At 50.8% G+C, this 25292-nt stretch overlaps 2 protein-coding genes across 3 annotated transcripts in view; one reads left to right on the top strand and one right to left on the bottom strand.

Moving 5' to 3' along the window:
• Positions 1-25292, top strand: part of LOC139574671 (catenin alpha-1) — a 251524-nt gene that overhangs the window by 97272 nt on the left and 128960 nt on the right. The gene's annotated exons all lie outside the window — the stretch shown is intronic.
• LOC139574672 (leucine-rich repeat transmembrane neuronal protein 2-like) lies at positions 16413-19340 on the bottom strand. Its single transcript, XM_071399450.1, has 2 exons — positions 19047-19340; positions 16413-18185 (listed from the first exon to the last, which is right to left on the bottom strand). Exons 1-2 carry the CDS (start codon positions 19048-19050, stop codon positions 16528-16530), a joined length of 1662 nt encoding a protein of 553 aa, XP_071255551.1. The 5' UTR covers positions 19051-19340; the 3' UTR covers positions 16413-16527.

Consider the following 25292-nt stretch of genomic DNA (forward strand, 5'->3'; position numbering starts at 1 on the left):
CCAGTATGTTTATACCGTAGTGTTTGTGTCCAGTATGTTTATACCGTAGTGGTTGTGTCCAGTATGTTTACACCGTAGTGGTTGTGTCCAGTATGTTTATACCGTAGTGGTTGTGTCCAGTATGTTTATACCGTAGTGGTTGTGTCCAGTATGTTTATACCGTAGTGGTTGTGTCCAGTATGTTTACACCGTAGTGGTTGTGTCCAGTATGTTTATACCGTAGTGGTTGTGTCCGGTATGCTTATACCGTAGTGGTTGTGTCCGGTATGTTTACACCGTAGTGGTCGTGTCCGGTATGTTTACACCGTAGTGGTTGTGTCCGGTATGTTTACACCGTAGTGGTTGTGTCCAGTATGTTTATACCGTAGTGGTTGTGTCCAGTATGCTTATACCGTAGTGGTTGTGTCCAGTATGTTTACACCGTAGTGGTTGTGTCCAGTATGTTTATACCGTAGTGGTTGTGTCCAGTATGTTTATACCGTAGTGGTTGTGTCCAGTATGTTTATACCGTAGTGGTTGTGTCCGGTATGTTTACACCGTAGTGGTTGTGTCCAGTATGTTTACACCGTAGTGGTTGTGTCCAGTATGTTTATACCGTAGTGGTTGTGTCCAGTATGTTTATACCGTAGTGGTTGTGTCCAGTATGTTTACACCGTAGTGGTCGTGTCCAGTATGTTTACACCGTAGTGGTCGTGTCCAGTATGTTTACACCGTAGTGGTTGTGTCCAGTATGTTTATACCGTAGTGGTTGTGTCCAGTATGTTTACACCGTAGTGGTTGTGTCCAGTATGTTTACACCGTAGTGGTTGTGTCCAGTATGTTTACACCGTAGTGGTCGTGTCCAGTATGTTTATACCGTAGTGGTCGTGTCCGGTATGTTTATACCGTAGTGGTTGTGTCCAGTATGTTTACACCGTAGTGGTTGTGTCCAGTATGTTTATACCGTAGTGGTTGTGTCCAGTATGTTTATACCGTAGTGGTTGTGTCCGGTATGTTTACACCGTAGTGGTTGTGTCCGGTATGTTTATACCGTAGTGGTCGTGTCCAGTATGTTTATACCGTAGTGGTTGTGTCCGGTATGTTTATACCGTAGTGGTTGTGTCCAGTATGTTTATACCGTAGTGGTTGTGTCCAGTATGTTTACACCGTAGTGGTTGTGTCCAGTATGTTTATACCGTAGTGGTTGTGTCCAGTATGTTTATACCGTAGTGGTTGTGTCCAGTATGTTTACACCGTAGTGGTTGTGTCCAGTATGTTTATACCGTAGTGGTTGTGTCCAGTATGTTTACACCGTAGTGGTTGTGTCCGGTATGTTTATACCGTAGTGGTTGTGTCCAGTATGTTTACACCGTAGTGGTTGTGTCCGGTATGTTTACACCGTAGTGGTTGTGTCCAGTATGTTTATACCGTAGTGGTTGTGTCCAGTATGTTTACACCGTAGTGGTTGTGTCCAGTATGTTTATACCGTAGTGGTTGTGTCCGGTATGTTTACACCGTAGCGGTCGTGTCCAGTATGTTTACACCGTAGCGGTCATGTCTTAGTGTTTGTCATTTCCTGAAGGAAGTTAACGCTGAGAGACCAGAGGGTCGGTGGGAGGAGGAGGAGACCAGAGGGTCTCACTCTTAATTGGAGGATATCTGATCATTCCTGTTCTGAGGTCAAAGGTCGTATGTAAGGATGGTAAAGAGTATGTGAAGGAGCTCAGCGACGTGATCTAACCTGAACCTCCTGCTAGGAACTTGGGTTCTCTCAGACGATCAACCACAGATAGAAGATACTTCCTCCTACTGACTCTACCACCCCCTCCCTCCTACTGACTCTACCACCCCCTACTGACTCTACCACCCCCTACTGACTCTACCACCCCCTCCCTCCTACTGACTCTACCACCCCCTACTGACTCTACCACCCCCTACTGACTCTACCACCCCCTACTGACTCTACCACCCCCTACTGACTCTACCACCCCCTACTGACTCTACCACCCCCTACTGACTCTACCACCTATCACCTGCGGTGCTTCAGTAGTCTCCTCCAGCCTGTTGTGGCCTTCCTCCTGGCGTGATGAGCCTGCTGTCTGATCCATTTCCCAAGTCTTGGCCAAATAGAGACAAATGTTTCCCATTTTTTTATTAACTGGGAGACATCCGCAGACGGGCGTGATTTGACACCTTGCGACGGATCACAGTGTGAAAGATTGATGCTCCCCCTGCCAGACCTGACACTCTCTCCTCTCACTGAGGGAGTCTGGGTAACGGATGATGGACAACTACTTTGCTTTCTCTACCAGCGGCGCTTTCTCTGTTTGGAGACACTCGCCCTTGGCAAGTGTTCTTAATAGGAGCTGTGTTATGTTTTACAAAGACCACCAGCATGACTTCTCAACCTCACACCTAACTGACAGTCTGTACTGGAGCTAGTAGGGTTTTGTGCATTAAATATAAAGGTCACATTTGCACGTTCCCATAAATACAACAGGGATGCCCTCTGTCAGATGACTTATTGGGAAAATATACCTTTTGATGATCTGCTAGGCTACATTAACAGCTGCTTCGGTTGATCTATATTACTTAGAGGTATTTCAGATGTGACATTTAGTGGAGCAAAAATACTGCGGTGTGAAAATGAGCATTTTAGCTAATCCTTTTTCTAACCTTAATAATCCTAATCTGCTACGCACAACCACTTTCCCTGTCTCCCTGCCTGGCTGCAGTATGCTTATTTATTTATTTATGTGTGTGTGTGTATATATATATATATTTTTAAATGTATTTGTTGCCCAGTCCGACCACCCATTAGCCTGATTAAATAAAAACCATCAATTGAAATGGGCATGGTGTTCACCGGTGGGTAAGGCCTGTACAACCCTGTAGAGGCCCGGGACGCTTCTCACCTAGGCATTATTATTGCAGAGGGCTCCAAATAAATTGCCTCCACATAAATCTCTCTTCTCCTCTCATAACATGCCTGTCTGGAGATGAGGCGTTTTCCCTCAACCTGGAGCCCTGTGTGAGAGCGCATGTCTAGCCTAGGTGTTTGTGTTGCAGGGATGCAAAATGTCGGTACGTTTTGTTGCCGACTAACCCAATCAATACTATGCACGGAAGGAATGGACGTTTTTCATTAAGAGCTTAATGAACATGTGACAATAGCAAGCATATCCTCCTAGTATTGAACATGCAACTACTGTAAGGAAGAAGACGATGGAATACATTTCCCATAATGCAATTAGCAAAAAATATAAAACCCCTGTCCCGAAAGACGCACTGCTGAGGTGGCAACGATGCGAGCGCCGTTTAAACATCTCCGTGTGAAACTTGCAACAACTAGGATTGGTTGGTAATGACTAGAATTGTGCCTTTGGCTTCTGTACTATGAAATAAAGCTGTGTATGAAAACCAGTAGAACAGGAGAGAGATGCTGTGAAACTGTTTTGGTTGCTAGCTTAGCAGTTAGCTGCTTTCGTGCTGCTCCTCTCTCCCACTGCTCCCTGCTGCCTGTATCTGTGAGTTGCCTAGCAATGAGTCTACACTCTGGCTTTCTCACTCTGACTAGACAGACATTAGTTAACATAAGAAAGCTACTTTCTGACTTAGAGACAGCCGTTAGCTGACGTTAAGCTAGCTACTTTCTATCTGACTAGACAGAGCCGTTAGTCGACGTTAAGCTAGCTACTTTCTATCTGACTAGACAGAGCTGTTAGAAAGTAGCTAGCTTAACGTCAGCTAACAGCTCTGTCTAGTCAGATAGAAAGTAGCTAGCTTAACGTCAGCTATCTGACTAGACAGAGCTGTTAGCTGACAAACTCACTGTACATTACTATTTTCGGCAAAATAATAATTCCGGTCGACCAATACACTGTTCCTTTTTCATGACTGACGAGATTGTTAAATTCTGACACCAATTTAATTCCATGAAATTATGCCAATGACCTATAGACTGATACTAACGGTTAACCATTATCATCCCTGGTGTGTTGGTATTCCTGGACCATGTTTTTCCTCAGTAAATGATTGGTCTGGTGTGGCGGTTCCACCCTGGTTGCTATGGATGGACCACATCCAGTGTGTGATCAGGGTCTGGCAGCGTGGTGGAACATTTTGTGGATATCCCTCTTTTCTGACGGGTTCCTGTAGCTCCAGGAACAGTATGGGGTGTGCTCTGGCAAAAAAAATATAGTATGTATATATATGTGTATATGTATATGTATATATATATATATGTATATGTGTGTATGTGTGTGTGTATATATGTGTGTGTGTATATATATTTTAGAACCTAAGCTTGGTGTGTGGGTAGCTTCAGTTCAATAAAACATTATTATGAAAAGCAACTCTTTCCTTCCTTCCTTTGTTCTACTCTATCATGGCGCTGCGTAGCTACCTCAGCCATCACTTCCCTGTTTCTAGAGGGCTTTGATGAGCAACCACGACACTGGGCCGGGCTAATGAAAGCTGATTCTGCTGCTGCTGCTACTGCTACAGCCGTCTCTAATAGCAGATAGGGAGCACCGGGGAAGAATCGGTGTCCTTCAGCTTCCACCCTGTCCCCCTAGCCCACCCTGTCCCCCCTAGCCCACCCTGTCCCCCCCAGCCCACCCTGTCCCCCCCCTGTCCCCCCTAGCCCACCCTGTCCCCCCTAGCCCACCCTGTCCCCCCTAGCCCACCCTGTCCCCCCCTAGCCCACCCTGTCCCCCCCAGCCCACCCTGTCCCCCCTAGCCCACCCTGTCCCCCCTAGCCCACCCTGTCCCCCCTAGCCCACCCTGTCCCCCCTAGCCCACCCTGTCCCCCCTAGCCCACCCTGTCCCCCCCAGCCCACCCTGTCTCCCCTAGCCCACCCTGTCTCCCCTAGCCCACCCTGTCTCCCCTAGCCCACCCTGTCCCCCCCTAGCCCACCCTGTCCCCCCCTAGCCCACCCTGTCCCCCCCTAGCCCACCCTGTCCCCCCCTAGCCCACCCTGTCCTCCCCTAGCCCACCCTGTCTCCCCTAGCCCACCCTGTCTCCCCTAGCCCACCCTGTCTCCCCTAGCCCACCCTGTCTCCCCTAGCCCACCCTGTCTCCCCTAGCCCACCCTGTCTCCCCTAGCCCACCCTGTCTCCCCTAGCCCACCCTGTCTCCCCTAGCCCACCCTGTCTCCCCTAGCCCACCCTGTCTCCCCCTAGCCCACCCTGTCTCCCCCTAGCCCACCCTGTCTCCCCCTAGCCCACCCTGTCTCTGCCTTCTTTCCTGCCTCAGGTCCTCGCTATCAAACCTAAAACAGACTGATAGTACCTTTCATATTTTTCAAACTCTGTTAATGAAGGAAGCAAATTAACATCTGGCAGGTAATTTGAATGAGTAAGCATAAAAGGCTTTGCTTTTCTTATATTGGGAACGTCTTAGCTGTGCTTCTTCTACACTCTGTCCTCTCTAGTGACTGACATCTGACCTTTACTGTTAATTGGGAAGATGCTTTCTGACAACCCAGAACTGGACAAATGTTTTAAAGATCCTATCAGTCCTCAACCCTCTCTGAACTGTATAATCCTCTTGGATGCCTCTGGTCGAGAAATCCATCTCCGTCCAGAGTTTTTCTCTCTCTCCTTTTTAACATTTTGTCCAAATGGGCCAAGCCCTGACACACGGGGCAACACCAAATTAAAACGTGACCTTTTGAGTTAGTTGCTTGTTTTGGTGAATCTGAAGAGGAAGTCCAGCAGTGCAGAGTGACAAAGCCGTCCTCCGTGAGCCAATAGCTCCCCAGCTACCGACTTGCCTAGTTAAATAAAGGTTAAATACAAATAAAATAATAGTGGCCGCTGAGATGGACTTGAGTCACAGTTGGTCCGAGAAGCACAACTTCACCCATAAATCATTGTCATATTCAGCCCAAGTCTTTTCCTCCCCTCTCCTCCTCCTCCTCCCCCCCCTCTCCTCCCCCCCCCCCTCTCCCCCTCTCCCCCTCTCCTCCCCCCCCCCTCTCCTCCTCCCCCCTCTCCTCCTCCTCCTCCCCCCCCTCTCCCCCTCTCCTCCCCCCCCCCCCTCTCCTCCCCCCCCCTCTCCTCCTCCTCCCCCCCCCTCCCTCTCCTCCTCCCCCTCCTCTCCTCCCCCCCCTCTCCTCCTCCCCCCCCTCTCCCCCTCTCCTCCTCCTCCCCAGATAAAAGGCCCGTAGGCAGTGCCTCTGATCACATACTTTAGGTCACCGCTGACCATGGTCACTGCTAGAACCAACCAATCATGAATTCTCCTTCTCTCGCTCCAGCCTTGCTACTACTCCGCTTCAATAAACACACAATGGACTCTTTTGAAACAGTAATGTCTTAATGAAATGCTGTTGGGTAGTCCTTATGACTCAGTACTGTGGGAGTAGTGCCATGTTCCTACCGGCAGCCTGACTCTGCGCCCTGCCTGACTCTGCGCCCTGCCTGACTCTGCGCCCTGCCTGACTCTGCGCCCTGCCTGACTCTGCGCCCTGCCTGACTCTGCGCCCTGCCTGACTCTGCGCCCTGCCTGACTCTGCGCCCTGCCTGACTCTGCGCCCTGCCTGACTCTGCGCCCTGCCTGACTCTGCGCCCTGCCTGACTCTGCGCCCTGCCTGACTCTGCGCCCTGCCTGACTCTGCGCCCTGCCTGACTCTGCCCCCTGCCTGACTCTGCGCCCTGCCTGACGCTCTGCCCTGCCTGACTCTCTGTCCTCTGTCTGAAGGAACAGGATTGCATTACTCAGTAGTTACCTTTGTCCTTGTCTGTCATGAAGGGTGGATGTGGTACATTAGCCATGGAGATTGTTCACCTTGGCTGCTGTTATGTGTGTTCGTTGCACACACCTACCGTGTAGGTTAGCTAGCTAAGTCTGACTTTACCCTGTTTTGTAGGTTAAGGTTGTGTCACCCTATTCCCTATATAGTGCACTGCTTTAGACCGGAGCACTATGGCCCTGGTAAAGTAATGCATTATAAAGGGAACGAGAATAGGGTGGCATTTAGGGCACAACCTTTGTCATCTTCTTTACATCAGTGTCATGCTGCCTCACCCAATCCCCTGTCCTCCTGAAATCTACCAACGATATAACAGCTACACAACAATCAGTAGCATGTTCCAGAGCCCTGCATCGTAACAGAACAGGGACGCAAAGACCCTCTTTCACAGTAACAAGCAGAACAAAAACAAAAAGAAGGGGGGGGAAAAAGGTTACGCTTAAAAGAAAATAATGTACCAAATAAAATAGGACACGTTAAGCCTCCAGCTAAACTCTTGAGGTACTTTTAGTCTTTCCTCGTCATTCTCTGTTTTTGTTTTAAATAATCACTTTCAACCAGTGTCAATCATTGTGTGTTTATCGTGGTTGTTGGAACTGCTTGACTGGAGAAGACTCACACAAATGTCCCGTCCGTTTTGATGGGAGTTATTCAGACTGCATGTAGTCTTGGGGATTGCCTTCCAAATGGCACCCTATTTTTCAAATAGTGCACTACTTTTGACCAGAGCCCTATTGGATTTAGTTCACTATATAGGTAACAAGGGTGCCATTTTGGACATGGAATGATATCTAACCTCTTTACCTTGCGGAAATATCTGTTCTCTCATAACAAACAACCCTCTACTGTAATGTCACCACCTGTTGTAGAATATATAGAAATCATTCTAATGGCCGTTGTCTAATAAACAGGAAGGCATCGTCTCCATTTTACGACATATTTAGCCTGCAGGACAAGATGAAGAGTACAATGTAATAGAGGATTCTGTTGGACTAGATCATCATGGCGTGATGTGATTGGAGGATTATTTTGGACTAGATCACCATGCCGTGATATGATTGGAGGATTATTTTGGACTAGATCACCATGCCGTGATATGATTGGAGGATTCTTTTGGACTAGATCACCATGCTGTGATATGATTGGAGGATTCTATTAGACTAGATCACCATGGCGTGATATGATTGGAGGATTTGGTTGGACTAGATCACCATGGCGTGATATGATTGGAGGATTCGGTTGGACTAGATCACCATGGCGTGATATGATTGGAGGATTATTTTGGACTGGATCACCATGCCGTGATATGATTGGAGGATTCTATTCGACTAGATCACCATGCTGTGATATGATTGGAGGATTCTAGATCACCATGCCGTGATATGATTGGAGGATTCTGTTGGACTAGATCACCATGCCGTGATATGATTGGAGGATTCTTTTGCACTAGATCACCATGCCGTGATATGATTGGAGGATTCTATTAGACTAGATCACCATGCCGTGATATGATTGGAGGATTCTATTAGACTAGATCACCATGGCGTGATATGATTGGAGGATTCTAGATCACCATGCCGTGATATGATTGGAGGATTCGGTTGGACTAGATCACCATGCCAACTCTTGGTTGGGGCTGAATCCTGCATTGATGATTAAGCATCACCAAGACAGACAGTTTGAAGAGGGACAATGTCATGTAATAAGCATCACTTATTTAAAACCAGTTCTCATGGGGGGCCGGGAAATCAGACCGAAGAAATTAATTGTAACCATTTTTATTTAAAAATATATGTTTTAAGGAAGAAAAAAAAAGATATTTTTTTTCAGTTTTGCCACATCTTATCCACTTTACAGATATGAAATTGTACATATTACAATACAAAAGGGGAGCGAAGACAAGCATTAATTTGGCACAGAGGTCATCAGGAAGGGTCTAGGGGGAGTGAGAGCAAGGCTTCAGAGTATGACAAGAAAACAGCCCCCCCCCAAAAATGTATTTGACAGAGTCGGAAAAACGGATGCACATTTCTACAAATTGTGGCTTTTTAGTCACCATTTTACAAGCTGTAATCTTTAAGTGATGTCAAATGTTTGCCAACACTTTTCCCCCCCCCCCTTCCCTCCCCTAAAAAATATACTACTATACACTGTCTCTCTGGTCCATCCTGTCTATCCGTGGGCCATTCATTTAGAAATAAGGCTTCTGTTATTATCTGAATGACATTCAGACTGAAGTCAGCTCCGACTGGTTTCTTGGAACATGCAGGTAATTTGGGACGACAGTAAAGCGGTTCTTAGCCTTGATAGAAAAAATGTAAATCCAAAATTAGTTTTTTTTCCAGAGACATCAAAATGGGAATGCATGGCATGGCTTAGTTTGGGACAAAATACAATGGAACAACGCCTCCAAAAAAACATTTGAGTTGTGTGACTGACTGAAACAGTATGCTGCTGTGTGGATGGTTGGTTGGAACACCTGCTGCCTCCTGCTCTGCTCGGCTCGTACGTTGACAGCGTATAGGACTCCTAGGGAGACCACGTCACTGTTGACAGCGTATAGGACTCCTAGGGAGACCCACGTCACTGTTGACAGCGTATAGGACTCCTAGGGAGACCACGTCACTGTTGACAGCGTATAGGACTCCTAGGGAGACCACGTCACTGTTGACAGCGTATAGGACTCCTAGGGAGACCACGTCACTGTTGACAGCGTATAGGACTCCTAGGGAGACCACGTCACTGTTGACAGCGTATAGGACTCCTAGGGAGACCACGTCACTGTTGACAGCGTATAGGACTCCTAGGGAGACCACGTCACTGTTGACAGCGTATAGGACTCCTAGGGAGACCACGTCACTGTTGACAGCGTATAGGACTCCTAGGGAGACCACGTCACTGTTGACAGCGTATAGGATTCCTAGGGAGACCCACGTCACTGTTGACAGCGTATAGGACTCCTAGGGAGACCCACGTCACTGTTGACAGCGTATAGGACTCCTAGGGAGACCCACGTCACTGTTGACAGCGTTTAGGACTCCTAGGGAGACCACGTCACTGTTGACAGCGTATAGGACTCCTAGGGAGACCACGTCACTGTTGACAGCGTATAGGACTCCTAGGGAGACCACGTCACTGTTGACAGTGTATAGGACTCCTAGGGAGACCACGTCACTGTTGACAGTGTATAGGATTCCTAGGGAGACCCACGTCACTGTTGACAGCGTATAGGACTCCTAGGGAGACCCACGTCACTGTTGACAGCGTATAGGACTCCTAGGGAGACCCACGTCACTGTTGACAGCGTATAGGACTCCTAGGGAGACCACGTCACTGTTGACAGCGTATAGGACTCCTAGGGAGACCACGTCACTGTTGACAGCGTATAGGACTCCTAGGGAGACCCACGTCACTGTTGACAGCGTATAGGACTCCTAGGGAGACCACGTCACTGTTGACAGCGTATAGGACTCCTAGGGAGACCCACGTCACTGTTGACAGCGTATAGGACTCCTAGGGAGACCACGTCACTGTTGACAGCGTATAGGACTCCTAGGGAGACCACGTCACTGTTGACAGCGTATAGGACTCCTAGGGAGACCACGTCACTGTTGACAGCGTATAGGACTCCTAGGGAGACCACGTCACTGTTGACAGCGTATAGGACTCTTAGGGAGACCCACGTCACTGTTGACAGCGTATAGGACTCCTAGGGAGACCACGTCACTGTTGACAGCGTATAGGACTCCTAGGGAGACCCACGTCACTGTTGACAGCGTATAGGACTCCTAGGGAGACCACGTCACTGACAGCGTATAGGACTCCTAGTGAGACCCACGTCACTGTTGACAGCGTATAGGACTCCTAGGGAGACCACGTCACTGTTGACAGCGTATAGGACTCCCAGGGAGACCACGTCACTGTTGACAGCGTATAGGACTCCAAGGGAGACCACGTCACTGTTGACAGCGTATAGGACTCCTAGGGAGACCACGTCACTGTTGACAGCGTATAGGACTCCTAGGGAGACCACGTCACTGTTGACAGCGTATAGGACTCCTAGGGAGACCACGTCACTGTTGACAGCGTATAGGACTCCTAGGGAGACCCACGTCACTGTTGACAGCGTATAGGACTCCTAGGGAGACCCACGTCACTGTTGACAGCGTATAGGACTCCTAGGGAGACCACGTCACTGTTGACAGCGTATAGGACTCCTAGGGAGACCCACGTCACTGTTGACAGCGTATAGGACTCCTAGGGAGACCACGTCACTGTTGACAGCGTATAGGACTCCTAGTGAGACCCACGTCACTGTTGACAGCGTATAGGACTCCTAGGGAGACCACGTCACTGTTGACAGCGTATAGGACTCCCAGGGAGACCACGTCACTGTTGACAGCGTATAGGACTCCAAGGGAGACCACGTCACTGTTGACAGCGTATAGGACTCCTAGGGAGACCACGTCACTGTTGACAGCGTATAGGACTCCTAGGGAGACCACGTCACTGTTGACAGCGTATAGGACTCCTAGGGAGACCACGTCACTGTTGACAGCGTATAGGACTCCTAGGGAGACCCACGTCACTGTTGACAGCGTATAGGACTCCTAGGGAGACCCACGTCACTGTTGACAGCGTATAGGACTCCTAGGGAGACCACGTCACTGTTGACAGCGTATAGGACTCCTAGGGAGACCCACGTAACTGTTGACAGCGTATAGGACTCCTAGGGAGACCACGTCACTGTTGACAGCGTATAGGACTCCTAGGGAGACCCACGTCACTGACAGCGTATAGGACTCCTAGGGAGACCACGTCACTGTTGACAGCGTATAGGACTCCTAGGGAGACCCACGTCACTGTTGACAGCGTATAGGACTCCTAGGGAGACCACGTCACTGTTGACAGCGTATAGGACTCCTAGGGAGACCACGTCACTGTTGACAGTTTATAGGACTCCTAGGGAGACCACGTCACTGTTGACAGCGTATAGGACTCCTAGGGAGACCACGTCACTGTTGACAGCGTATAGGACTCCTAGGGAGACCACGTCACTGTTGACAGCGTATAGGACTCCTAGGGAGACCCACGTCACTGTTGACAGCGTATAGGACTCCTAGGGAGACCACGTCACTGTTGACAGCGTATAGGACTCCTAGGGAGACCACGTCACTGTTGACAGTGTATAGGACTCCCAGGGAGACCACGTCACTGACAGTGTATAGGACTCCTAGCGAGAGCCACGTCACTGTTGACAGTGTATAGGACTCCTAGGGAGACCACGTCACTGTTGACAGTGTATAGGACTCCTAGTGAGACCACGTCACTGTTGACAGCGTATAGGACTCCTAGGGAGACCCACGTCACTGTTGACAGTGTATAGGACTCCTACGGAGACCACGTCACTGTTGACAGCGTATATAGGACTCCTAGTGAGACCACGTCACTGTTGACAGTGTATAGGACTGCATCCCAAATGGCAAATTATTGCCTTTATTATGCACTGCTTTTGAAAAATCCTTGGGTTTGCCTATTAGCTTGGCTCCGTCAGAAGTCTGTTTCAACACCGATGACACTTCATAGCGCCCTCTTGGGGGCCATCCTTCCTCTCCTCCTATCCCACCCCAGTCACTTCAATCAAGAGTCTCTCTGTCTATTCTAAAGCATTTCCACATCTTTGCAGATGGAGGACTTCAAAAACACCCTTTCTCTTATCTAATAGAACTTGGCTAAAATCTGCATGACAAACGGGGAGTCTGAGCCAGTGCCAATTCCTTTCATACTTAACTTTCTCCCGCTTGCTTTCTTTTTGTTTTGATTTGAGTTTTTCTAGGAGGTGACATTGCCAAGGTGATGTTTTACTCCCCTCTCTGCTCGTTGTTGTCCCAGCCCTAAGGGGACGTTATCTTCTCTCCTCGTTGTTGTCCCAGCCCTAAGGGGACGTTATCTTCTCTCCTCGTTGTTGTCCCAGCCCTAACGGGATGTTTTCCTCTCTCCTCGTTGTTGTCCCAGCCCTAAGGGGACGTTATCTTCTCTCCTCGTTGTTGTCCCAGCCCTAAGGGGATGTTATCCTCTCTCCTCGTTGTTGTCCCAGCCCTAAGGGGATGTTATCTTCTCTCCTCGTTGTTGTCCCAGCCCTAAGGGGACGTTATCCTCTCTCCTCGTTGTTGTCCCAGCCCTAAGGGGACGTTATCCCCTCTCCTCGTTGTTGTCCCAGCCCTAAGGGGATGTTATCCTCTCCTCGTTGTTGTCCCAGCCCTAAGGGGATGTTATCCTCTCCTCGTTGTTGTCCCAGCCCTAAGGGGACGTTATCCCCTCTCTGCTCGTTGTTGTCCCAGCCCTAAGGGGACGTTATCCTCTCTCCTCGTCGTTGTCCCAGCCCTAAGGGGACGTTATCCTCTCTCCTCGTCGTTGTCCCAGCCCTAAGGGGATGTTATCCTCTCTCCTCGTTGTTGTCCCAGCCCTAAGGGGATGTTATCCTCTCTCCTCGTTGTTGTCCCAGCCCTAAGGGGACGTTATCCTCTCTCCTCGTTGTTGTCCCAGCCCTAAGGGGATGTTATCCTCTCTCCTCGTTGTTGTCCCAGCCCTAAGGGGACGTTATCCCCTCTCCTCGTTGTTGTCCCAGCCCTAAGGGGATGGCACCATTTTGTCATTCTGGGATTTGTCCCAAATGACACACTATCCTATATAGTGCACTACTTTAACCAGAACCCATAGGGCACTGGTCTAAATTGGTGCACTGTGTAGGGGATAGGGTGCAGTTTGGGAGGCACTGCTCCCCCCCACTCCCCTCAGTTTCTTAACCCCATAGAATAACATGACCTGTCCTGAAGAATGCTCATTCCCTTTTATAAGCATGACCACCTGGTTGCCAGTCTATCCTCGCTACCCCTCCTCCCCCCACCTCTCTCTCCTCCTCCTCATTCTCCTTTCCTCTCTCTCCCTGCCCCCTACCTTCCAAACAGAGCACAAAAAGACGTGCAGATGGAGGGGGAGAGAGGGTTGCTGCAGTGGCGGCTGCTTTAGTCTGATGTTAATACATATCCTCTCTGTGCTGCATACCAATGTGTCTTTAACCTGCCTCTCAACCTCCTCTGCCTGAGCCCTGAGCCCTGAGCCCTGAGCCCTGAGCCCTGAGCCCTGAGCCCTGAGCCCTGAGCCCTGAGCCCTGAGCCTGAGCCTGAGCCTGAGCCTGAGCCTGAGCCTTAGCCCTGAGCCTTAGCCCTGAGCCTTAGCCCTGAGCCTTAGCCCTGAGCCTTAGCCCTGAGCCTTAGCCCTGAGCCTTAGCTCTGAGCCTTAGCTCTGAGCCTTAGCCCTGGGCCTTAGCCCTGAGCCTTAGCCCTGAGCCTTAGCCCTGAGCCTTAGCCCTGGGCCTTAGCCCTGAGCCCTGGGCCTTAGCCCTGAGCCTTAGCCCTGAGCCTTAGCCCTGGGCCTTAGCCCTGAGCCTTAGCCCTGAGCCTTAGCCCTGGGCCTTAGCCCTGAGCCTGAGCCTTAGCCCCGAGCCTGAGCCTTAGCCCTGAGCCTTAGCCCTGAGCCCTGAGCCCCAGCCCCCTCTGTTTGCTGATCACAGGAGCTGCATTCGTCCTCAGGGGAGATTCTCAAGAGTTTAACCCTTTTGTAAAATCCTATGTTGCTGTGCAGGGTAATTATCTAGAGTCAACGGGACCCCTCTTTCTTTTTGTTTAGTAGTTACCCCTCCATTTTTTTGTCTTTCTGCCTGTTTGTTCCCCCCCCCTTTTGTCTTTCTGTTTGTTTCCCCCCTTCTCCTCTCCTCTCTGCCTGTTTTCTCTCCTCTCCTTTCTGCCTGTTTTCCCCCCTTCTCTCCTCTCCTTTCTGCCCGTTTTCCCTCTCCTTTCTGCCTGTTTTCCCCCTCCTCTCTGCCTGTTTTCCCCCTCCTCTCTGCCTGTTTTCCCCCTCCTCTCTGCCTGTTTTCCCCCTCCTCTCTGCCTGTTTTCCCCCTCCTCTCTGCCTGTTTTCCCCCTCCTCTCTGCCTGTTTTTCCCCCTCCTCTCTGCCTGTTTTTCCCCCTCCTCTCTGCCTGTTTTTCCCCCTCCTCTCTGCCTGTTTTTCCCCTTCTCTTCTCTGCCTGTTTTTCCCCCTTCTCTTCTCTGCCTGTTTTCCCCTCTCCTCTCCTCTCTGCCTGTTCCCCCCCCCCCTCCTTTCTGCCTGTTTTTCCCCTTCTCTCTTCTGCCTGTTTCCCCCCCTCTCTTTTCCTTTCGGCCTGCCCCCCCCCCTCTCTTTCCAAAGGGAAATGTCAGCCTTTCAGTCTGACAGTCTCTCACAAGAGTAGGATTCGCGGTATGGAGATAAATGCCCTAGTTGGCCGTGTTGAGTGAAGGATGATGTATGTTTGTACCGACTGTGTTTTTTGAGTGGCCGACTGACTGGCAGCAGTAGCAAGCTAAATCTTTGCTTGGATCACTGGTGTGGGAGACAGAATATTAGATTATTTTTGCCTGTCCTTAATTGGTTCAATGTTGACGCTGTCAGAGCTGATTAGGGTCTGTGCTCTTCCATGGAGGCTGGCTAGCTGGGAGCTCTAATACGACTGGGACTCCTCCTGGGACAAATGTATTTTCAGCATAAGAGGGAGAGAGACTGCAGAGCAGAATGGGTTTTTCATTGTTCATCATTAATCTCTCTCTGTACTAGCTAGATATCTGATACTACCTCTCCAAAAAATCTACCTTGTGTGTGTCTGTTGGCTCCTGGTGTACATCGCAGTAGAAAAAGGTTAAGCTGCGGGTTACCAGTTACTGTCAGTGAGGATGCTGGTTGTTACACTAATCTCTTTAACACTACAGTGTGGCTGATGATGGTGAAGTGTTTACGTGGTCTGATGCATCTCCACATGTCATAGATACTGTAGACGGTTTGGCTAAGCAGGTAGTGGGGCATACTGGACGTGAACCTTCCCACGTACAGGGCTAAGCTTTTACATTTAATGGCTAGGCAACGGACTTAAGCGAATCAAATTAAGACAAAAAGGCTAATGGGTGTTCACGGACCAGAGTTGAAAGATCCCGTTTGGATCCAGAGGGAGGAAATGCACGTTATATGGAACATAAATAGCAACCAAGTAATGTTTTAGATTCCATTTTCTGTTGGAGATTTAATTCAGATTGTGACATAAATAAACATTTATTCAATATTCATAGTAATTTACCAAAAAATGAACAAATGTGAATAAAAAAAGCTTTTAATTTAATAACCAACCCCTTTTATATACTCACTACTGTACCAACAAGTGATTGTGATGGTGACAGACTGTGGCTACCGTGCATCTTATCTGTCGTCATAATCAAATGTCCCACACTGATTCCCCTTGGAAATGATATAGACCATGTATCTGTAGCCTTACCGTCTCGTAGTAAGAGGGATTAGTCTCCAGACATCTTGGCTAAAGATTTCATCTCCTCTGTGCTGTGGAACATAGTGACTGATAGTAATGTGGTGACAAACCTGTCTACCATTTTTTTTTTCTCTTTCCTGTGGAGACCGATTGCCCACAGCTTGATATGAACAATCTTGCATTCATATAAAAATAAATGTGACTATTCCTACTGCATCCTCATCATCAGTCTCTTCACTGTCCGTTCCACCCACCAGTCATCAACTCTCCCACTCAATGTACTTATCGCATTGATTTCTCAGAGCTAGCGAGTAGAAAGTTTGCTTTTTTTGTTGTATAAACTGGGGGGGGGGGGAGCAAAAAACAAACCCTGTATTGTTTTGAAATGGTCAGAATGGTAAACAGCCCATATGCTGCTGCAGGAGGAATACATAGTTTACACTTCACACTCTTTGTAAGGCAGCTGTTGACACTTGCACTGCCCGTAGCCATTGATGATAACCAGCGCTCCCTCCTCGTGGCTGGGTTCGTACTCGTTATAGGGTACCTGCGTGGCCAGGTCCGCCATTTGCTGCCGCTGCTGGGTCCTCATCTGGCGGCGGTTCTGCATGGCCGTGCACTGGCGTATCCTGCGCATGGTAGGAGGGCAGCACTTCCGTGAGATGAACACAACGAAAATGATGAGGAAGAAGGTAAACAGAAGGACCATCGTTCCAATGATCACCCTCTGGGTTAGGACCGTGTTGTCCGTCTCCGAGAAGTCCTCCGGGGGTCCCACCGCTCCACTCCCGCCCTCCACTGTGGTTGCCAGGGCGGTGCGCGGCGCGGCGGTCGTTGTCGTTACGGTCGTAAAGCGCCCAAAATCCCCATAGAAGTTCTGCGTGGGTGTCTGCTTCATTACTCCGAACAGGAAGCTGGTGACCTCCGCCGTCGTGCCTGTTGGCGCGTCCGTGACCATTGACAAAGTGCTTGTGGTCATGACGACAGGTGGCGCCGCCGTAAAATTCAGACAAAGTTGGAATCCATAAACGGCGTCCAGTATCTCCTCGCCCTGGGCGTACTCGGGGGTGTGACACAGGATGGAGTGTTCCCACCTCCCCTTGAAGGTGCTGAGCCAAGTGGCCAGGGAGCAGATACGTTTGGTACAATCCCAAAGGTTGCTGGACAACCCCACGGTACCTAGAGACCGCCACATATCCAAGACCAGAGGGTCCATGCTGCCTAGCTTGTTGTTATCCAGTAGGAGGATCTTCAGGTTGGGCAGCGTCTCGAACACGTCCGGGGTCAGCACCCGGATCTCGTTCCCCGTGAGGTCCATCTTCTCCAGCGTGGTCCAGGTCCACTCCATACCGCAGGTCAGGTTGGAGATCTTGTTCCACTGCAGGTAAAGGAACTGCAAAGCCACCAGGCGGGGGAAGTGAGCCAGGTTGATCTTAGTCAGCTGGTTGTGTTCCAAGTGGAGTTCTCTAAGCTTAATGAGGCCAGCGAAGCCGTTCCGGGCCAGGCTCCGCAGCCGGTTGTTGGACAGACCCAGGTACTCAAGGCTGCGGCAGTCCCAGAAGGCCCGGACGGGGGTGGTGCGCAGCGAGTTGGAGCGCAGGTGGAGGATCTGCAGCTTGCGGAGGCCATGGAACAGCTCAGGCTCCAGCGCAGTCATCAGGTTGAAGGACAGGTCCAGGATCTGTAGGTTGATGAGGTGGATGAAGGTTGTGTTTGGCAGCTTTGTGATCCGGTTGGAGCTCAGGTTGAGGTCTTTGAGTTTGTAGAGCCCCTGGAAGGCGTCCTCCTGCACCGTGGTGACCTGGTTGTGGTCCAGGTGGAGCCAGGTGAGCTGGGAGAAGCCATAGAACTGGTCCGGGCTCAGTTCAGCGATGCTGTTGTGGCGGAGCGACAACCCCAGAGCCCCCCGGTCAACGCCATCCGGGGGCGCCTCCAGCCCCTGAGTGTCGCAGTAGAACTGCTGGTCCTCGCAGCGGCATTTCTGGGGGCAGGTTGTGCATGACGCAGGAGACAGCAGGCACAGCAGCATGCTGATCACACACAGGCACAATGCCGTTGGTGCAGGTCCCACCAATGGCCACCTTGAATGGAAACCTGGGGGGGGTTTAAAGATAATAAAATCAACCAATGGGAGGGAAAGCTAATCTCTGCAGCGCACATACTGCTGACTTGTGGTAACTGTTTTTATTTTTGATCCTGTTCTCTCTCCCTCTCATCTTTCTCTTGCTCTCTCTCCAACCCCCCCCCCCACTATTCCTGAATTTCACATATCATCGACCACGTAGCATCACTGCTGTGTACATGAACACAAGTGTTCAGAGTTTACTTTGACGGTGGGCAAGGAAGGAAGGAAGGGAGATGAAGCGTAACCTGCCTGAGAGGATTCTGTTACATGTGAAGCTCCTGTATTAATACATGAAGCTGCGATGTGGAGGACTTTTCTCGCCCTCCCTTCAGCTCGTTTTCCTCCCTTCAGCTCGTTTTCCTCCCTTTGCGCTGACTTGTCGTAATGGGTTATGATCCGACAAAGATCTGCAGGTTATTTTTTATTTTTTTATTTTTTAAATGAATGTTCTTTCCTCGTCTCTCTGCTTCTAGAATCAGTTTTGATTCCGTAGATTTTTTTATTTTGGTTCCGCTGACTCAACATTCTTTAAGAATTTGCTTTGAAGGATGTGTCATACCAATGTGTGTGTGTATATATAAATTTTTGCGCTGTTATACAACACGTCAGTTGGTCGTTTAATGTAATCAGAAATCACGACTTGCCCCCCCCCCCCCCCCCCTCCCCCCAAAGGAAAATGGAGTAGAGAGAGAAGAGGAGGATGACATTGGAAGGAAGTAGACAAGCCTTGAATACCCCTATTAGCCTTCAGCCCCCCCCCCCCCCCCCCTTCCTTTTCACTCTGTTTTCTATTCAGGTCCAGACTCTCTGGATAAAAGAGGATAACTTACCCATTCTTTTGTGCACGTCGGAGGCTGCATTCAACTGTCCTTTTCTACAGCGGACTCCCGAAGCAGCCAGAAGGAACACAAATCCAAAGGGAGGAAAGAAAAGCCCTTTTGAGTAGAAATCACAAAAGGAACCGGGCTCTTCTCTTCCTGAAATAAGAAAGTGGCAGCGATGCTCTGGAGCCCTCCCAATTGAAACAAAATCACAAATCCCATGTCGATGTTGTCGGGTTTCTATTTGTCCTCTTTCCTTATGTAGTTTTAATCCCACATTATCAAAAAAAGGTGCATTTTTATTTTATCAATAGTTTTTTTGTTTGTTGGTGATTTGCGTCCAAAGCGCCCTGGCTCGGAATGCAGCTTCTCGCTGCTGTTCCACCCCCCCCTCCTTTTTTTTTGTTTTGTTCCCTTCGTTCTCTTTCGTCTTTCCACTGCAATGATGTCAGCTCAATTGGTTAATTGAGGATCAAATGGTGCCCCTCTTGGTTGGGGGTGGGTCCTCTCCTTCCCTTAACCGTCCAGTCCCTAACTTGTTGATGGCAGGCAGAGCCGTTGGGTTAGTCGGTCCGTGGTGGCAACACAGCCTACTGCAGCGATGAGCGTGCTGCTCTTCTCCTATAGGCTCTGGGCGTTCCGAGCAGCCGGCTAACGACGCAGGCAGCCAGTGGCAGAGAGAAAAGACGAGCGAAAAGCCAGGGATGTTATTCTGTGCTTTTGTTGCAGCCACTCACTACTACAGAGTGGTGGCAGCCTGGCGTCGATCATCAGTGCTGTTTCTCTCTCTCTCTCTCTCTCTCTCTCGCTCTCTCTCTCTCTCGCTCTCTCTCTCTCTCTCTCGCTCTCTCTCGCTCTCTCTCGCTCTCTCTCGCTCTCTCTCGCTCTCTCGCTCTCTCCTGCCTTGCACACTTGCGCACAGTGTTCGAGCCTCGTTCCTCCTCCCTCTCCACGTCTTTTTTCCCCCTTCTCGTCTTCCCTCGTTTCCTCTGACTCGTCACCAACAGAATATTGATAACTCCAACGTGTTGCGGTAGCTTCCTGTTGGAACCAACCAGGACTAACTAAATCTGAGCCTTGCCTGTTTGTGTGTGTGTGTGTACTACACACGCTAGACATAAACTAAATAGAATTATTAAACGAATGGCTCTTATGAATTTCTGGACTCCTGGAGAAGGGAGGAAGAGAGATGGAGAGAGAGGGAGGGAGGGAGATGGAGAGAGCAAGGGAGGGGGTAGAGCAGTAGAAATATGCTGCAAAGCTTCCTTGGTTGAACTGAGCAGGAGGTGGGTATGCTATAGTCTGATTGGAGGGAGGGGTGTAATACATCATTCTCATCTATCCAGGGGGCACTGCTTTCATTTAGAGTATCGGGCTGGCTGGAGTATGGGCAGCCGCTCTGTACTTCAATTAGAAAGGTTTGGAACAGACGGGGGCGAATTCCAACCACCTGTTGTTTTTGGTGTTGGGTTGAGAAGTGGATTTTGATTTGTGGCTTGGAAAAGGGGAGGCGGGTCTGGCTTGATGGCTCCATTCACGTTTTGACTCAGTTCAGCACTTTGGAAGGAGGGATCCGCGTTACCAGAGACCTGTTGTCTCACACTCTCTTCTCTCTTTCCCTCCCTTCCCACTCTCTTTCTCTCCATGCCCCCTCACTCTTTCTCTCTCCATTCCCCCTCACTCTTTGTCTCTCCATCCCCCCTCACTCTTTCTCTCTCCCTTCCCCCCCTCTCTCTCCCTTCCCCCCCCTCTCTCCCTTTCCTCTCTCTCTCTCCTTCTCCCTCACTCTTTCTCTCTCCCTCTTTCTCTCTCTCCTTCTCCCTCTCTCTCTCTCCCTTCCCCCCTCACTCTCTCTCTCTCCCTTCCCCCCTCACTCTCTCTCTCTCTCTCTCTCTGCCTCTGTCTCTCTGTGTGTGTGTCTCTCTCCATAATGTTAGATGTAATGGGGTGTTCAGACTGGACCACCCGGGGGACTAGACAATAGAAAAAGACAAGCAGACATGTTTTTATTCACCTGTGGCTCCCCTGTCCTCTCCCTTCTCCTTCCCCCATCTCTTCATGTCTCTCTTCTTACTGGGGGAGGTATAGTTGAGATCGTGTTCCCTTCCAAACCCCCCCTTCTCCTCTCCTCCTTCCCCTTCTCCTCCCTCCCCATCCCTTCTCCTCTCCTCCCTCCCCATCCCTTCTCTCCTCCCTCCCCATCCCTTCTCCTCTCCTCCCTCCCCATCCCTTCTCCTCTCCTCTCTCCCCATCCCTTCTCCTCTCCTCCCACCCCATCCCTTCTCCTCTCCTCCCTCCCCATCCCCTCCTCTCCTCCCTCCCCATCCCCTCCTCTCCTCCCTCCCCATCCCTTCTCCTCCCTCCCCATCCCTTCTCCTCCCTCCCCATCCCTTCTCCTCCCTCCCCATCCCTTCTCCTCTCCTCCCTCCCCATCCCTTCTCCTCTCCTCTCTCCCCATCCCTTCTCCTCTCCTCCCTCCCCATCCCTTCTCCTCCCTCCCCATCCCTTCTCCTCTCCTCCCTCCCCATCCCTTCTCCTCTCCTCTCTCCCCATCCCTTCTCCTCTCCTCCCTCCCCATTCCCTTCTCCCCATCCCTTCTCCTCTCCTCCCTCCCCATTCCCTTCTCCTCTCCTCCCTCCCCATCCCTTCTCCTCTCATCCCTCCCCTTCTCCTCTCCTCCATCCCCTTCTCCTCTCATCCCTCCCCTTCTCCTCTCATCCCTCCCCTTCTCCTCTCATCCATCCCCTTCTCCTCTCATCCATCCCCTTCTCCTCTCATCCATCCCCTTCTCCTCTCCTCTCCTCTCCTCCCCATCCCTTCTCCTCTCCTCCCACCCCATCCCTTCTCCTCTCATTCTCCTCTCCTCCCACCCCTTCTCCTCTCCTCCCCTCCCCTCCCCCTCCCATCCCCTCTCCTCCCTCCCTCCCATCCCCTCTCCTCCCTCCCTCCCATCCCCTCTCCTCCCTCCCCATCCCCTTCTCCTCTCCTCCCTCCCCATCCCCTTCTCCTCTCCTCCCTCCCCATCCCCTTCTCCTCTCCTCCCTCCCATCCCCTCTCCTCCCTCCCTCCCATCCCCTCTCCTCCCTCCCTCCCCTCCCCTCTCCTCCCTCCCTCCATCCCCTCTCCTCCCTCCCCTCTCCTCCCTCCCTCTCCTCTCCTCCCTCCCCATCCCCTTCTCCTCTCCTCCCTCTCCTATCCTCCCTCCCCATCCCCTTCTCCTCTCCTCCCTCCCCATCCCTTCTCCTCTCCTCCCTCCCCATCCCTTCTCCTCTCCTCCCTCCTCCCCTTCTCCTCTCCTCTCCTCCCTCCTCCCCTTCTCCTCTCCTCCCACCCCACCCCCTCTCCTCCCCATCCCTTCTCCTTCTCCTCTCCTCCCACCCCATCCCTTCTCTCCTCTCCTCCCTCCCTCCCCTCTCCTCTCCTCCCTCCCTCCCCTCTCCTCTCCTCCCTCCCCATCTCCTCTGTGGGGGAGTTTCTCTTAACATGGGTCTCCTCTCCAGTGTTCTAGATGCCAACCTGTTAGCTCAATGGTGTTTCACCTTGTGTGTGATACTTCAACTTGATCTGTTGTGACTGTAGCCGGCCAGCCTATCCCGCCGGCCAGCCAGCCCATCCCCCTCTATCCCGCCGACCAGCCAGCCCATCCCCCTCTATCCCGCCGACCAGCCAGCCCATCCCCCTCTATCCCGCCGACCAGCCAGCCCATCCCCCTCTATCCCGCCGACCAGCCAGCCCATCCCCCTCTATCCCGCCGGCCAGCCCATCCCCCTCTATCCCGCCGGCCAGCCCATCCCCCTCTATCCCGCCGGCCAGCCTATCCCGCCGGCCAGCCAGCCCATCCCCCTCTATCCCGCCGGCCGGCCAGCCCATCCCCCTCTATCCCGCCGGCCAGCCCATCCCCCTCTATCCCGCCGGCCAGCCAGTTGTATCTTCTGTCATGTCACCTGTCTGTAGAACCTGGGGCTGCTCGGTCTATGAACCCAACTGGTCAGAGTTAGGTGGAGTGATTTCCTAGTGGAGGACCTGACCATTTCTCATGCGCTCGCTGAACACTGATTTCAGGGGTCACTTTTCATTAGAAGCTTGTTAGCTGGCCTGATTAGAATGATACTAGTAGCATGGGCTCCTCCTAGCTAGCCTTAATTTTAGCATAACATTGGTTGAAAATGTCAGTGAACACATGCTCGGAGTACATGTCCTGGTAGTCCTTCTGCCTTTGTGAATGTTGACCTGTTTTAAAGGTCATACTCACATTGGCTACGGAGAACGTGTTCACTTTGTTTGTGATGTCACCTAGCTTGTTGGTGTGCTCTCATCGTCATCCTCGTTTACTGAGGTACTCTCTATCTGCATCCCAAATGGAAACCCGTACCTTATTTACTGCACTACAATCCTATGGGCCCTGGTCAAAAGTAGTGCACTACAATCCTATGGGCCCTGGTCAAAAGTAGTGCACTACAATCCTATGGGCCCTGGTCAAAAGTAGTGCACTACAATCCTATGGGCCCTGGTCAAAAGTAGTGCACTACAATCCTATGGGCCCTGGTCAAAAGTAGTGCACTACAATCCTATGGGCCCTGGTCAAAAGTAGTGCACTACAATCCTATGGGCCCTGGTCAAAAGTAGTGCACTACAATCCTATGGGCCCTGGTCAAAAGTAGTGCACTACAATCCTATGGGCCCTGGTCAAAAGTAGTGCACTACAATCCTATGGGCCCTGGTCAAAAGTAGTGCACTACAATCCTATGGGCCCTGGTCAAAAGTAGTGCACTACAATCCTATGGGCCCTGGTCAAAAGTAGTGCACTACAATCCTATGGGCCCTGGTCAAAAGTAGTGCACTACTATCCTATGGGCCCTGGTCAAAAGTAGTGCACTACAATCCTATGGGCCCTGGTCAAAAGTAGTGCACTACAATCCTATGGGCCCTGGTCAAAAGTAGTGCACTACAATCCTATGGGCCCTGGTCAAAAGTAATGCACTACAATCCTATGGGCCCTGGTCAAAAGTAGTGCACTACAATCCTATGGGCCCTGGTCAAAAGTAGTGCACTACTATCCTATGGGCCCTGGTCAAAAGTTGTGCACTACTATCCTATGGGCCCTGGTCAAAAGTAGTGCACTACTATCCTATGGGCCCTGGTCAAAAGTAATACACTACTATCCTATGGGCCCTGGTCAAAAGTAGTGCACTACTATCCTATGGGCCCTGGTCAAAAGTAGTGCACTACTATCCTATGGGCCCTGGTCAAAAGTAGTGCACTACTATCCTATGGGCCCTGGTCAAAAGTAGTGCACTACTATCCTATGGGCCCTGGTCAAAAGTAGTGCACTACAATGGGAATATGGTGCCAATTGGGATGTATCATTGTCCTTTTGAGACGACTAATTCGGTGTTGGAGAGGGAACTAATTCGGTGTTGGAGAGGGGGAACTAATTCGGTGTTGGAGAGGGGGAACTCATTCGGTGTTGGAGAGGGGGAACTCATTCGGTGTTGGAGAGGGGGAACTCATTCGGTGTTGGAGAGGGGGAACTCATTCGGTGTTGGAGAGGGGGAACTCATTCAGTGTTGGAGAGGGGGAACTCATTCAGTGTTGGAGAGGGGGAACTCATTCGTTGTTGGAGAGGGGGAACTCATTCGTTGTTGGAGAGGGGGAACTCATTCGTTGTTGGAGAGGGGGAACTCATTCGTTGTTGGAGAGGGGGAACTCATTCGTTGTTGGAGAGGGGGAACTCATTCGTTGTTGGAGAGGGGGAACTCATTCGTTGTTGGAGAGGGGGAACTCATTCGTTGTTGGAGAGGGGGAACTCATTCGTTGTTGGAGAGGGGGAACTCATTCGTTGTTGGAGAGGGGGAACTCATTCGTTGTTGGAGAGGGGGAACTCATTCGGTGTTGGAGAGGGGGAACTCATTCGGTGTTGGAGAGGGGGAACTCATTCGGTGTTGGAGAGGGGGAACTCATTCGGTGTTGGAGAGGGGGAACTCATTCGGTGTTGGAGAGGGGGAACTCATTCGGTGTTGGAGAGGGGGAACTCATTCGGTGTTGGAGAGGGGGAACTCATTCGGCGTTGGAGAGGGGGAACTAGAGAAATTCCTTTGGTCTCTGTTGGAATGACGGCTCTTCCCAGGAGTTCCTCCTGTGCCATGTTCGCTCATCCTGATCTGAACCTCCAAACACCCTTAGGAAGAACACAACAGGGAAATCACTTCGGAGCAAGGTGATTGGTTGGCCAATTAAAACCCATACAACATCTAG

The sequence above is a fragment of the Salvelinus alpinus genome, chromosome 4, assembly GCF_045679555.1.
Source record: "Salvelinus alpinus chromosome 4, SLU_Salpinus.1, whole genome shotgun sequence".
NCBI classification, from domain to species: Eukaryota; Metazoa; Chordata; class Actinopteri; order Salmoniformes; family Salmonidae; genus Salvelinus; species Salvelinus alpinus.